At 38.3% G+C, this 15,859-nt stretch overlaps 1 protein-coding gene across 4 annotated transcripts in view; it reads right to left on the reverse strand.

Moving 5' to 3' along the window:
• BAZ1A (bromodomain adjacent to zinc finger domain 1A) overlaps positions 1 to 15,859 on the reverse strand; it is a 119,015-nt gene that overhangs the window by 27,018 nt on the left and 76,138 nt on the right. For 3 of the 4 annotated variants that reach the window (XM_032179766.2, XM_032179765.2, XM_058429454.1), the window contains 8 exons: positions 15,550 to 15,645; positions 14,627 to 14,765; positions 12,664 to 12,810; positions 6,031 to 6,126; positions 5,683 to 5,907; positions 4,025 to 4,190; positions 3,384 to 3,497; positions 483 to 607 (listed from right to left, as the gene is read on the reverse strand). In XM_032179766.2, the coding sequence (XP_032035657.1) occupies positions 483 to 607; positions 3,384 to 3,497; positions 4,025 to 4,190; positions 5,683 to 5,907; positions 6,031 to 6,126; positions 12,664 to 12,810; positions 14,627 to 14,765; positions 15,550 to 15,645 (1,108 nt within the window). The remainder of the gene's footprint in view (positions 1 to 482; positions 608 to 3,383; positions 3,498 to 4,024; positions 4,191 to 5,682; positions 5,908 to 6,030; positions 6,127 to 12,663; positions 12,811 to 14,626; positions 14,766 to 15,549; positions 15,646 to 15,859) is intronic. The other variant, XM_058429453.1, reaches the window with a different exon arrangement.

Consider the following 15,859-nt stretch of genomic DNA (forward strand, 5'->3'; position numbering starts at 1 on the left):
AATAATTTTAAGGCAGGAGAGATTACCATTTTCATCAATATGATACAAATTATAAGCATTATTGATCTTTATATCTCTAGCACATAGGAGGCATCCAATACATGCTGAATGAGTACATTATAGAATACAAATTTCTATTTGGCCCAAATAAAGTAGTAAATGTAAAAATTCAATGAAACTTGCTGACTAACCAAAAGTTGAAGTTATGAGAAACTGTCCTATTAACGACATAGGAATATTGTATCTTCTTTCTAAAGTATGGATGATGTGTAAATAATGACCCAATCATAAATGTACTAATAGGACTTCATAACACATTTTTACAACTCATCACAGCTATGAGGTGGGCATTTAAAAAAACAAACACAGCCTGGAATCACAAACGAAAGCAATCAATATATTTCAGAGGAGCTGAATTAATAAAGTGCTTTATCAGTTAAAAACAAATACACAAGAATGCCCTTAAGAAATTTCAGTATTACCCCTTCTGCCTCTTTTATGTGATCCTGGGTCATCTTCATCTTCAGTGACCATATCTTGATCTAATTCCTTTTGCTCTGTGTCTTTGCTCTCAGTGCTAGTATCAAAATCTTCCCTTTCTTCCTCCCTTTAGGATAAAAACAAAGATGACATTTACTAATGAATATATAATTCCATTTATGAAATATTTATTGCTTATTAAGTACCAGGCATTATAGGCTTAGGAAGTAGTGAACATGACACAGTTTATGGTCTTGCAGAGAAAACAGATAATTACACAAATCATTTAAAAAATATGTAGTAAGTACTAAAACAAGAGAAGTTCAAGGTACTATGAAAACATTTCAAGGAGAACAAAACTGACTCTTAGGGATCAAAAAGGCTGGCTTGAAGAAGTGATATTTTACAATGTGAGACCAGGGAGATGGGGAGGAGTGTGTGCTACAGAGGAATAACATACACAAAGGCACAGAGCTCAGGAGAAATGGGAGGAGCTTATAATTTTGAGAAAAGTGTAAAGGAGAAAGCAGTAATCCAAGAGGCAGATGAGAGAAAAAGGCAGGGTGAGATTAGGCTGGGCCTTGTAAGGCCTTATCCAAAAAACAATAGGAAAAAAACAGAAGAATTTAGAAAAGGGAAATGATATTAGAAAGTGCTGTAGCCACTGTGTAAAAAATTACCTGGGAAAGAAAGTAGATGAGGGGAGATCAGTAAAGAAGCCAGTAATAATAGTAACAGATCAGCAGTGGTCTAGGTGGCTGGCTAGGCAGTGATGGTGGCTTAGAGTAGGAAGAAGAGAAGATGATAAATAGTGGAGGAGAGAAATTCAGAAATAGTAAACAGGCAGAATGAACACAATATAGTTGTTTAATTCATTATGTTATCCAAATTAAAACTAAAATTATATGAACCTTGAAATAAATTACACCATTATGTTCTAAATCCAAAGTTGGGTTTAGCAAGCTCTAATGTAAAGACTCAAGGAAAATGTAAATGAGCGGGGCTGAATGAACATTTAAAAAATATGAAGACGTGAAATCCGTACAGTGTTACTTTTCTTTTTTAAAAAACTGAGCCTACATACCATAACAATCACCATTTTAAAGTGTACAATTTAGTGGTCTTTAGTGTATTCACAAGGTTATATGCAATCATTACCACTGTCAATTCCAGAACACTTTCATCATACCAAAAGGAAACACCGTATCCATTAGTAGTCATTTCCCATTTCCTCTTTCCTGCTACCCCTGGCAACCATACATCTACTCTCTACTGATTTGCTTATTCTGGACATTTCATGTAAATAGAGTCATACAACATGTGGTCTTTTGTCACTAGTTGCTTTTTTTTTTTTTTGAGACAGAATCTCACTCTGCTGCCTAGGCTGGAGCACAATCTCGGCTCACTGCAACCTCCACCTCCAGGGCTCAAGCAATTCTCCTGCCTCTACAGGTGTGTGCCACCATGCCTGGCTAATTTTTTGTATTTTTAGTAGAGATGGGGTTTCACCATGTTGGCCAGGTTGGTCTCAAACTCCTGACCTCAGGTGATCCAGCCGCCTCAGCCTCCCAGAGTGCTGGGATTACAGGCGTGAGACACCGCACTTGGCCGTGAGTAGCTTCTTTAGCATATATTTTCAAAGTTCATCCACATTATAGCCTGCATTAGAATTCCATTCCTTTTTATTGTTGAATAATATTCTCCTGTATGGACATACCATGGAAGAGATATACCTTTGTTTATCCATTCATCAATTGATGGACTTTGGGTTGTTATCACTTCTGGCTATTAAGAATAATGCTGCTATGAACATTTGTGTATATATTTTTGGGTGAAGGTATGCTTTTAATTCTCTTAGGTATGTATCTAGGAGTGCAACTGCTGGGTCATACAGTAACAAATGGTTTAATTGTTTGACGAACTGCCAAACTCTTTTCCAAAGTAATTGCATCATTTACATTCCCAAAAGCAATGTATGAGAGTCCTGACTTCTCAGCTCCTCATCCAAACTTGTTATTGTTTGTCAATTTGATTACAGTCAGCCTACTGGGTGTGAAGTGGTATCTTACTGTGGTTTTGATGTACATTTCCCAGATGATTAATGACGCTGAGCATCTTCTCATGTACTTACTGCATATCTTCTTTGTAGAAATGTCTATTCAAATCCATTGCTCACTTTTTAATTGGGTTGTTTTTAAAATTTTTTTTCTTTTTATTATTTCTTCTTTATATTTTGACATTTAAAAAATTAACTCCCTATTCTGAATCTTTCAATTTTTTATTGTTGAGTTATAAGAATTCTTTTATATTCTGGATACAAGTCCCATATCAGATACATGATTTGCAAATATTTTCTTCTATTGCGAGTTTGTGACCCAAGATCTTAAGGCTTATTAATGGGTATTTTTACACACAAGTATTAAAAAGTCAAAGTCAATATACTAATTTTGGAATATTGAGTTTTTCCAGAACTTTCCTTTGCAGATTTCATTAAAAAAGAAAAAAGACGATTTCTGTCAAATTCCTACTTGTTTTCATAGACAATCCTATCTCAAATATTCTAAAATGCAATAAAATACTTGGGTATCTCTAAATTACTTAAGGTGCTGTCATCCTCTCCCTGTATCATCTACCAAAAAACATCCAATCTCAACCCTGTTCCTCTATACGGCACAGAATAACTCTGTGAAATATAGTGTACACCTGTGATATTGGTGGAGGGGAGACAGAAATATATTATTGGTTAAAAATAGCCTATTGAGTGTTTTTCTGGGAAATTATCATGTACCTATAATAAAAAGACAACTTTTCTAAAACTGTGAAAGCATTTTTAGAGTTTAAGGTGTCTGGTTTTTATTCTTTATGTATGGTAAAGCAGGTGAACAGTGTGATTCAAACCATACCCAATAGATATATCTGCCGTTGAATTTCTTTGCTCATCTTCTTTGAGTTTTTCTTGTTTCTCTTTCATTTTTTGTTCTTGCTCCTTAAGTTTTTCTTCCTTCCTTTTACGAATTCTAAAAGTTAAAATGAAATATGGTAGTCTATCTGATGCACATATACTTTTCACTTTTAGCATCTTGTCTTTAATCAAATCATGGAAAGTACTCCAAACATTATTATAAAACTATAATGTAGTAATCATTCACAAGCTTTTTTCTTTTTTTTGAAACAGAGTTTCACTCTTCTGCCCAGGCTGATCCTGCTTCCCAGGATCAAGTAATTCTCGTGCCTCAACCTCCCAAGTAGCTGGGATTAGAGGCATGTGCCACCATGCCCGGTTAATTTTTGTATTTTTAGTAGAGACGGGGTTTGGCCATGTTGGCCAGGCTAGTCTTGAACTCCTGACCTCAAGTAATCCGCCCTCCCAAACTGCTGGGATTGCAGGCGTGAGCCACCACGCCTGGCCTCACTCACAAGCTCTTAGTAAAGCCATCAAACATCAGTATAATGAATGCCACATTACAGCACCATGTGAAATATGGTTTTAAATGCAAAGAAATAAACAGCTTTCATTAACACAACTATTACAATTATCTCTTACCTGGCAGCTGCTTCTTCCCTCTCTTTTCGATGTTGTTCTGCTTTTAATTCCCGGAACTCCTGCTTTGCCTGTCGTAATATATCAACATAATCTTCAATAAAATCCCTAGTTGAAACTAGGGTCAGTAGCTTTCCACAGAGAGCATGGAGTATCTTCATTTTTTCTCCTGTCAAAAATTGGTAAATACTTCTGTATTATCAATCACAACAAATGAATTGTGTTTGAACTTTTTAAATTTGTGGCTCAATGTGAAAGTGCCTAATAAAGAATACGGAGTAGTCTCTCAAACATGTCAATGACATGTCTTCCGAAAAAAGCAATCATGGGCCAGGCACAGTGGCTCACACCTGTAATCCCAGCACTTTGGGAGGCCGAGGTGGGCAGATCACCTGAGGTCAGGAGGTCGAGACCAGCCTGGCCAACATGGTGAAACCCCATATCTACTAAAAATACAAAAATAGAGGGATGTGGTGTTATGCGCCTGTAGTCCCAGCTACTTGGGAGGCTGAGGCTGGAGAATCGCTTGAACCCGGAAGGCGGAGATTGCATTGAGCCAAGATCGCACCACTGCACTCCAGCCTGGGCGACTGAGTGAGACTCTGTCTCAAAAAAAAAAAAAAAAAAGGCAACTTTGAATCCAATTTACAGCTATTGATATATGAGGCATTTCAAATGTCTATCTTGTATACTAGTTAAGTAAACATGAGAAATTTTGTAATTACCAATTGTTTTTCAAGTTTTATTTTACTTATTTGAGATGGAGTCTTGCTCTGTCGCCCAGGCTAGAGTACAAAGGTGCCATCTGGGCTCACAGCAACCTCTGCCTCCTGGGTTCAAGCGATTCTCCTGCCTCTGCCTCCAAGTAGCTGGGACTACAGGCGCACAGCACCATGCCCAGCTAATTTTTGTATTTTTAGTAAAGATGGTGTTTCACCATGTTGGCCAGGCTGGTCTCGAACTCCTGACCTCAGGTGATCTGCCCACCTTGGCCTCCCCAAGGTGCTGGAATTACAGGCATGAGTCACTGTGCCCGGCCCTCAAGTTTTAATTTTTTGGCTGAGTAACTGAAGTTCAAATCAATACTAAATTATAATCACATGAATTAAAAAAAGACAATGGTAAATTACTACTTCTAAAACACTGCACAAAAAACCCACCATAAATTACAAAGACTGCAAATGTTAGGAAGTAAGGTATTCTACTTCATTGCATGTTCTCTAAAGTATACTAAATTAAACTCTTTACTTGTACATGCAATTTTTTAAAAAAAGGAAGTGAAAAATAGCTTCATCTTAACCTCATATACTGTTTCTCATACCTCAAACACTTATTCAAGTGAATGGCAGGATTTAGCAGCCATTTAGATTTAAACTTCTGGTACACTAGTGAATACAAGAGAAAGCTAATTTTCTAGCTAATTCTCACCCTTTTAAACTCAGTAGATGTAGTAGACTAATAATACATTTAAAAATATTAGAAAATCCAAATAAAAGACAATCATAAATAAAGTTAATATGAATAATAACAATAGTTTGCTTTCTCTTTTTCTCCTTTAATACTGATTTATTGTAAAATTTCTCATCAGCTCCTTAGTTTTCTGGGCATAAGAGGGTAGAGGAAATGGGCAGGTTATGCAAATTCCAATTCGCAAAGCTTACCTGGTGTCAAATCATACACTGAGGTGCTTGACAGTTTCTTCACTAGACTGGGATTGCTCAAACGAAGCTCCATACAAGCATCATCTGTAGCATCAAATCCTCCTCGTTTTTGATATCTATACTTTGCATTTGCTGATGTTACATCAGCACCTGAAGCTAAGATGTGCAGTCTGAGGATTTCTGAAAGAGTGCAGCTATCAAGATCCAAACTTTTCAAACTGCAGCCTATAGTTGTTAAAAATGAAATAGTCATTTCGAATATAAACAATAAATACTCAGCAATGTAAATATGCCTTTATAAAGTTAAAAATAAAAAGCCAAACAAAAAAAAACAAAACCCACACATACCCTGGTGTAACTGTGGCCATGCAGCTGCCAAAGATGCAACTGCAGACAGTGCAGATTTTGTGGGGTCTGCATCTTCATCCAAAGCCTCTGTTAAATCTTTAAGGAAATAAATACTTTATTCTAGTGCAAATCAAAGCTTGAATATTTGGGAATAATGCCCGTTTTAAATGATGAAAGAAACAGCAAACGCCTTAACATTCAGAACCTCAAAAGAACAAACACTAGGTACAAGCAATATTCACATTCTGCTTCATCACCACCTACAGCTATAAATCCTAAACCATGCACTACACACTGACATTTTCGTAACTTAACAGAAAAGACAATTTCCAAATTACCAATGAGACACACATAAACATTCCCCCAAAAGATAAAATGCACTTTAGAATTAAAAACAAATCTCCTCGCTCAATGTAACCTTAGAAAAGTCTACCTTGAAAATTGGAATCTATTTAAAGATACTCCAATTTTTATGACTTTTTTTTTTTTTTTTTTTTTTGAGATGTAGTCTTGCTCTGTCACCCAGGCTGGAGTGCAGTGGCACGATCTCGGCTCACTGCAACCTCCACCTCCTGGGTTCAAGCAACTCTCCTGTCTAAGCCTCCCGAGTAGCCGGGACTACAGGCACCTGCCACCACGCCCAACTAATTTTTGAATTTTTAATAGAGACGGGTTTTCATCTTGTTGGTCAGGCTGGTCTCGAACTCCTGACCTCAGGTGATCCACCCACCTCGGCCTCCCAAAGTGCTGGGATTACAGTGAACCACGGTGACCAGCCCTTTTATGGATATTTTAAGATTAAGTCATAACAAAGTATAGGTTGTAGCCATCACAAAATCATCACAGAAAATGAGCTAAAAAAAGTTAAAGATGGCACTACTGTAATTTAACTATTGAAATATCTTCATTAAAATCTCACATTTTTATTTTGGAAAATTTCCCAGACCAAGTGCGGTGGCTCATGCCTGTAATCTCAGCACTTTGGGAGGCTGAGGTGGGCAGATCACGAGGTCAAGAGATTGAGACCATCCTGGCCAACATGGTGAAACCCCGTCTCTACTAAAAATACAAAAATTAGCTGGGTGTGATGGCGCACACCTGTAGTCCCAGCTACTCGGGAGGCTGAGGCAGGAGAATCACTTGAACCTGGGAGGCGGAGGGTGCAGTGAGCCAAGATCGTGCCACTGCACTCCAGCCTGGTGACAGACAGAGCGAGACTGTCTCAAAAAAAAAAAAAAAAAGAAAAAGAAAACTTCCCAATCCAAAAACCAATAGGGGCCGGGCGTGGTGGCTCATGCCTGTAATCCCAGCACTTTGGGAGGCTGAGGCGGGCGGATCACCTGAGGACAGTAGTTTGAGACCAACTTGGCCAACATGGTGAAACCCCGTCTCTTCTAAAATACAAAAATTAACTGGGCGTGGTGGCCATGTCTGTAATCCCAGCTACTTGGGAGGCTGAGGCATAAGAATCACTTGAACCTGGGAGGCGCAGGTTGCAGTGAGCCGAGATCACACCACTGCACTCCAGCCTGGGCAACAGAGTTAGACTCTGTCACAAAAAAAACAAAACAAAACAAAAAAACACAATAGGAAGACTTCCCTGAATTTTCTAAATAAACTGCTTTAGCTTTAAAACAGTGCTTAGCTTACAAATAGAACTAAACAGCAAATCTACTGGTACAAATATATGTAAAGCATTAGTATATCCAATTATTCCTAATTATAATACACAGATTGATCAAAATGTCAAGCTATGAAAAACCCTTCTATTATATCATAGTACAGTGTACACAAATTCAGACTAAGAGTCAGATAATGTATATTCTAGTATTAGCTATGCTAGTGCCTAGTAATGTGCCATTGAGACAAGTCACTTAATCTGGGGTTCATTTTTCTTTTTTTTTTTTTTTTTTTTTGAAGATGGAGTCTCACTCTGTCACCCAGGCTGGAGTGCAGTGGCGCAATCTTGGCTCACTGCAACCTCCGCCTCCCAGGTTTAAGCAATTCTCTGCCTCAGCCTCCCAAGTAGCTGGGATTACAGGTGCCTGCCACCACGCCCGGCTAATTTTTTGTATTTTTAGTAGAGACAGGGGGTTTCATCATCTTGGCCAGGCTGACCTTGTGATCCACCTACCTCGGCCTCCCAAAGTGCTGAGATTACAGGCGTGAGCCACCATGCTCAGCCTAATTTTTCTTTTTCTTTTTGAGACAGGGTTTGAATCTGTTGCCCAGGCTGGAGTGCAGTGCTGCGATCTCAGCTCACTATAACTTCTGCCTTCTGGGCTCAAGCTATCCTCCCACCTCGGCCTCCCCAGTAGCTGGGACTACAAGCGCATGCCACCATGCCCACCTAGTTTTTGTATTTTTTGTAGAGGCAGGGTTTTGCCACATTACCCAGGCTGGTCTCACATTCCTGAGCTCAACTGATCCACCTGCCCTGGCTTCCTGAAGTGCTGGGATTACAGGTGTGAGCCACCATGCCTGGCCCATTTTCTTAAAGGAATGACTCTAGATCAGCAGCTTTCAAATTCTTCCAAAAAAAAAAAAAAAAATTCTTGAAAACTCAATATAAAAGAGATAAAAGATGCTCTTGCTAAAGTGAGATATGGAGATGAGAATTCTGCCTTTTCATCTTTCCAGCTCTCCTGCAGTGGCACTGAAGAATTTCTGAACAACTTGTAGGGTGCCTTGGGTTAGAGTTTGAATATCACTAGGCTAATCTTCTGTGGTTCTTTAGCCTTCTACTATATGACTCCCCTACCAAAGTTCAAAGCCTGACAAAATTAACCTTAGAGAACAGTCCCTTACTAAAGGAAAAAGGCAGCTCTGGGATCGTATCTGATTACAATCATTGACAATTTCATGGCATTTAAAGCATACACAGGGCCACACAGGAGAAGTTATCTATAAAATTTGCATATATGCCAAAAGTCATTCCTACCAGACCTAATCTAGCCCAAATGACAGAAATCATATTCTGTCGCAGAAAAATACTAGACCTAAAATTTCCTCAATGTTCATTTTACATACAAAGCCAAACAAATTTAATTAATGAGCACTCCAAAATTAACAACAGTCCTAGATACAAAGTTGTAAAAGTGTGTTGGCTCTCATCCTGCAGCAATCACCACATTCAACCTATACCATCTATAGAAAGTTATAATTTCCTAAGACAAAGGCTATACAAAGCCTTTAGGAAATGAAAAACCAATGAAATGTATTTTTAATTGTGTTAAAGTAATATGCTAAAATATATTCTTTAACGCTTTATCTATCATATGTCATTCTTAAGAAACTGTAAATATCATTCTAGGATTTGCTTAGTGACAGTCACTTGGGTACATCACAACCAAGAGAATATAGCTGAATTATATCCAGTATTTTATGACTACCTGCAACAGATATATTTATTGTCATGATAATCTAGAATTAGGTGCATACAATTCTAACACTAGACAATGATCCAACAAATACACAAAACTGTTCTATATAAAGAGGATGCTCTTGTTCCCATACTTTAAAGGGCTTTTTAGTTCATGATGTAAGACTAAAGAGAGGAACTGATGTATTAAATGTAAGATTTTTTAAATTGGTAGTCAAAATCTCTCAGGTTTGTTATAAAAACAGGGAGACCAAGGGCCAAAGAAATTAGATGTTCTCAAAGACAAATAATTTTACAGGCAGTGCCAGAGAAACAAATATTCAAAATTTCAACTTCTTTACCATATTATGAAACAACATAGCACAACTGTAATGAGTATCTAGATCAGACTGCTTGAGCTTGTATCCCATCAATTCCTTATTAGCCATGTTTCTTCAAACTAAGCCTCAGTTTCTTTACATGTAAAATGCAGAAAATAATATCTACCTCAAGAGTAGTATGAGAATTTAATGAAACAATGCGTCTCTTACATCACTTATTAGCTATGTGATCTTCAGTAACCATATAAAATGTGGCCAATAATAAATAACAGGGAAGTGAGAAAAGAGTGAAACATGCCAGACTTACTTTTTTTTCCCTCCCTAACATTTAAATAAATATTTTCTTTTTTTTTTTTTTTCCTTTGAAACAGGGTCTCACTCTGTCCCAGGATGGCATGCAGTGGCATGATCACAGATCACTGCAGCCTCAAACTCCCAGGGTCAAACAATCCTCCCACTTCAGCCTCCCAAGTAGCTGGGGCTATAGGCATGCACCACTACACCTGGCTAATATTTATTTATTTATTTAAGACACAGAGTCTCTCTCTATTGCCTAGGCTGGAGTGCAGTGTCGTGATCTCGGATCACTGCAACCTCTGCCTCCTGGGTTCAAGGGATTATGGTGCCTTAGCTTCCCAAGTAGCTGGGATTACAGGCATGCGCCACCATGCCTGGCTAATTTTTGTATTTTTAGTAGAGATGGGGTTTCACCATGTTGGTTAGGCTGGTCTTGAACTCCTGACCTTAAGTGATCCGCCTACCTTAGCCTCCCAAAATGTTGGGATTACAGGCATGAGCCACCACACCCAGCCTTGTTTTATTTTTTGTAGAGACAGGGGTCTCACTATGTCGCCCAGGCTAAATATTTTCAAACAGAGCATTAAAACTTTTATTTAGTGGCCAATACTTACTTAGAGAGATACATCTTATATTAATACACAGTCCTATATAGGGAATAGTTATTTTAAAAACTCATAGATCAATAATAAAAGTGTAATGGCAGCTGGGCACGGTGGCTCAAGCCTGTAATCCCAGCACTTTGGGAGGCCGAGGCGGGCAGACCCGGAGGTCGGGAGTTCGAGACCAGCCTCGCCAACATGGAGAAACCCTGTCTCTACTAAAAATACAATATTAGCTGGGCATGGTGGCGCATACCTGTAATCCCAGCTACTCAGGAGGCTGAGACAGGAGAATTGCTTGAACCCGGGAGGCGGAGGTTACAGTAAGTCAAGATTGCGCCACTGCACTTCAGCCTGGCCAATAAGAGTGAAACCCCGTCTCAGAAAAGAAAAGAAAAGAGAAAAAAGAGTAGTAATGGCAATTCAAACACCAACCATTGCTTAATATATATTTTTCCTTTATACTGATTTTCCCATACCATTTCCTTTTTACCACGCTTTTGTTTTCCACCATGACTTCCAAAACTACAAAATTCAAATCTGGAATTAAATACAGCTTTATGTCTTGTATTGTTAGAATTTGATCAATAACCCTATAATGCTGTTAGCCACTAATAAATAGCTAAAAGAATTATCATTTAATTGACTAAATTATCTGAGATGACAGTAGGGGTCATATTGCTTAAAATGGTCTTAATAAGGGACCTATGGTGGTTAGCACTCAAGCTAGATATAAATATATTTTTGCTTGAACTCAGGCTGTAAAATCAAAAGGCAACAAACATCAATGCATACTCATCAATATCCTGTTGCTTCAGAGACCAGGCATAAAGAAAGATGATCCTGAATTATCTAAGGTCAACAAAACTATCTGACTGGAGGAATGTCCCATCTTTCTGTACCAATATTCTGATATCAAGATGTCTCCTAACAGTTCTTTCTTACTGTGAATTTTTATGCAACGCACTCAAGTATTGTTTAATCAAGTTTCTGGTCCTAAATCTCATATATGGCAAAGCTCAGGGTATTATTCAGGACGCCAAATCAATCTCTTATTAGAAATGCTTAACATTTCCTCTGACTGAGGTAAATCCTAAACAAAATAGTGAACATACTGTTTTAAAAATATGAAAGGGTTTGCCTCAAGAATTATTCCTACATTAACACGTACCATACACTGACTCCAGATATTTAAGCGTACAGAACTTAAAGGGCAAATTATCTAGTTCAAACTCAGAAGTAAAATTTTACTTAACTCTGATGTAAAAACTGTCAGATCTAAAATGAAATCAGCATAGTATTTTCATTTTAAAGTATTAATTACAATTAAAGTATTTCCTGGCCAGGCGCAGTGGCTCGCGCCTGTAATCCCAGCACTTTGGGAGGCCAAGGCGGGTGGATCACCTGAGGTCAGAAGTTCGAGACCAGCCTGACCAACACAGTGAAACCCCGTTTCTATTTAAAAAATACAAAAATTAGCTGGGCATGGTGGCGGGCGTCTGTAATCCCAGCTACTTAGGAGGCTGAGGCAGGAGAATTGCTCGAACCTGGGAGGCAGAGGTTGTGGTGAGCCAAGATCACGCCAATGCACTCCAGCCTGGCAACAGCGCGAAACTCTGTCTCAAACCAAAAAAAAAAAAAAAAAAAAAAAAAAAGTATTTCCTTAGTTGAGGGCCAAAAAATACCCCAAAAAACAAAGAAACAGTGCTAGAGTGCTAGTTACCAGAATTTCTTGGAATTACAGATACTGGTCAATGAAATCTGTAATGCTCCTAAATCATAGGAAAAGTCTAAAGGAATAAAAGCAAGATAGACTGAGGGAAAATATCTTTAAGGTTGTCAGACACAGGTTATATCAAAACAAAATTTTTATAACATAATCCATATGTTGTAGCATATGATACAACATCAGGTAACCTGAACAACTATATTTTATAAGCATAAAAGCCAATTTAATTTAAACTCAGCCTTCAAAAATTAGTTTCACTACAAAACTACTATGGTTCAATCAGCAATAACGTTGAACTCTGACCTTTGGTGTCAGCATCAGTTAGTTGCTCTTTGGCTACTTCCTCTTCTTCTTCAGCTATTGCCTGGAAGATTGCAGTCAGGAAGAAAAAAAGCAATTCACACAGTGGGCCTTCACTGTCATTTCCTACAAGAGCTTCCTCTAATACTTCTGTGAATAAAATGTTTAAAATAAATTTAAAGTTCTGTTCATGTACTGAAAAAACAACTCCACTGGAATAAACATGTAATCAACAATAGTATGTGCGACTATTTTCTTAAGCATCAATTTATGAAAGTATAACCAAGTATTATCCAAGCCAAAATAAGAAACAACTTATAATGATTACAATAAAATACAATAAAATCGTAAGCCAAAGTCACCTCATTCAAGTAAGTCAAAATAGCCTCAATAGATCAACATATTTCATTTAAATTTAAATTTAAGACACAAATTAAGGCACATTTCAAAAATTACAATTTTATTCTAATCTGAACAATGCAAATATTTGTTATTGTGCCACTGTTCTTGAGGGCTATGTATGTGCAAATAGTGCATAGCAGAGGTCATTATCCGCATTAGGTTTTAATCCTAATATTATGTCTAAGTCATAAATGTTTCTTATCTAATTCATCTCACCTAAACCAGCACTGTTCAGACCTCCTTGATCTATAAGACACAATGATTCTTGCCACATCCACCTCATAAGGAGACATAAAAGAATTTGAAAGCCCCCCTAAAGAATATACATTAAATATTAAATTAAGAGTGGCATTATAGGATGGGCGCAGTGGCTCATGCCTGTAATCCCAGCACTTTGCGAGGCCAAGGCGGGCGGATCACGAGGTCAGGAGATCGAGACCATCCTGGCTAACACGGTGAAACCTCATCTCTACTAAAAATACAAAAAAATTGAGTCAGGCGCTGTGGCTCACGCCTGTAATCCCAGCACTTCAGGAGGCCGAGGCGGGCAAATCACAAGGTCAGGAGTTCAAGACCAGCCTTCAAGACAGTAGCCTGTCTCTACTAAAAATACAAAAATTAGCTGGGGGTGGTGGTGGGCGCCTGTAATCGCAGCTACTTGGGAGGCTGAGGCAGTGAATTGCTTGAACCCCGGAGATGGAGGTTGCAGTGAGCCGAGATCACGCCACTGCACTCCAGCCTGGGCGACAGAGCGAGACTCCGTCTCAAAAAAAAAAAGAAAAAAAATAAGAAAAAAATTAGCTGGGTATGGTGGTGGGTGCCTGTAGTCCCAGCTACTTGGGAGGCTGAGGCAGGAGAATTGCTTGAACCCTGGAGGTGGAGCTTGCAGTGAGCCGAGATTGCGCCACTGCACTCTAGCCTAGGCGACAGAGCAAGACTCTGTCTCAAGAAAAAAAAACGAGTGGCATTATAATTCTCTATTTCAAAGTCTCTACATAGATTTTAAGAAAATTATTGTACCATGTGACAGCCAAAAATTCAAAATTTGATCCAAATCTTTCCTTATACTAAACTCATTATAAATGTTTATACAAAGTAAAAGTATATAAGTACACAGGCCAAAGAGAATTACAAATTAAAGGTAGGCAATAACCTGTCTGCAAACACCCATATACCACTCCCTGCTCAAGAAGTGGAGTCTATTCCACAATCCTGTTGAATCCCACGGTGGCCTCTCACTGCTCTGACCAATGGAATGTGGCAGAACTAAGGCTGTGCCAATTCCAGGCCTAGGCTTTAAGAGGGCTAGCAGTTTCTGCTTCCTGCTTCTTAGAGCCCCCAGGTGCCACATAATAAGTATGAGATACTCTGATGAAATGAAAGGCCACATGAAGAGGACCGAGGCACCAGACCTGTGTGAGAAGAAGCCATTTTGAACATCTAGCCAGACCAGAGAGATCCCAGCTCCAGTGCCCCCACAGAACCTTACAGGATGGCTTGTTTTTTTAAAGCCACTAATTTTAAGATGAACTATAATGTAGCAATAGATAACTAAAGCACTTGCCTAGGGTTACTCCATCAGGAAACTCATCTTGAAGATCAAAAAGTTCCCCAAATGCATTAAGGAACTCCAAAACCATCAGAGCATCACCAAAGATTTCAGGAGGTAGTCTAGTTTTCACTGGTGTTGGTTCTGGAAGTTCCTGAAAGATTAAGCAATTTATATAACTATTTGAACCAATAACAGGAAAACTTAAAAGGTAGAGATGACATACTTTTTACCTAACTATTAAGAAGTATTCTTTGTAAGCTGCTGGTTCTCAACCCTTGCTGTTTATCACAATCACCTTTGAAACTTCTAAAATTATAGATGTCCTGAACTTGTTCCAACTTTACTAAATCACAGTTCCTGAGAAGGGACTGGGAGAAAGGAACATTTTCTTCCTTATATTAAGAACATAACTTTAGGCTGAGTGTATTTCTGACTATATTTCCTAGTAAGAGTCTCTTAACCCACATTCTGAAGTCAAATCAGCTGTGAAATACTACCTTCAATGTAGTATCGCCTTATGATTTGGAACATAATTAATCTACCATCTACTGATTTTGATTTACTGAAATTGTTCTTTATAAGCCAAGTTGAATGAGTTTGATTTGGACACTTTGGCCATTTCTGGAAATAGGCAGAATCCTTACCTAGCAATCAAGCTAAATGCATGCCTGGCTACAGTGGTTTTTGGATTATTAAGGATCACACAAACTGACCTATTATTTCTACAGAATAAGAATCACTATCAAAGCTGATTATAAAACACTAACAATGCTACCTTGGAATTCTAAGTGTGAACATTTGCTTAACTAGCTATTTCCTCTCGGTTAAATATAAAGAAAAGAGGCTGCTATTAAATAAAAGAATGATTTCATCAGCAAAGCCACATAGGGCATTTAAAACCTATGTGTGCCAAACATCACATAACATGTTTATACCTTAAGGTCATCACATTCCATATCTTCTCTAGGTTTACTCCACTGTTTTAAGTATTCCACATATTTTCGCTTTTCTTCACGTAACTTCTCTCTTTCCTAAAAATTTTTAAAAGTTAATAACAATTCATGTTAGAAATTTATATGGCAGCATCGGCATCTCCTGAGAACTTGTTAGAAATGCAAATACTTGGACCTTACCCCATACCTACTGAAGCAGTAACTCTGAGGTTAGGACTTGGCAACTGGTGTTCTAGCAAGCCCTTCTGGTGGTTTTTAATACACGCTAAAGTTTTAGAACCACTGATCAAAA

This window comes from Hylobates moloch, unplaced genomic scaffold (genome assembly GCF_009828535.3).
Source record: "Hylobates moloch isolate HMO894 unplaced genomic scaffold, HMol_V3 SCAFFOLD_16, whole genome shotgun sequence".
Taxonomy (NCBI): domain Eukaryota; kingdom Metazoa; phylum Chordata; class Mammalia; order Primates; family Hylobatidae; genus Hylobates; species Hylobates moloch.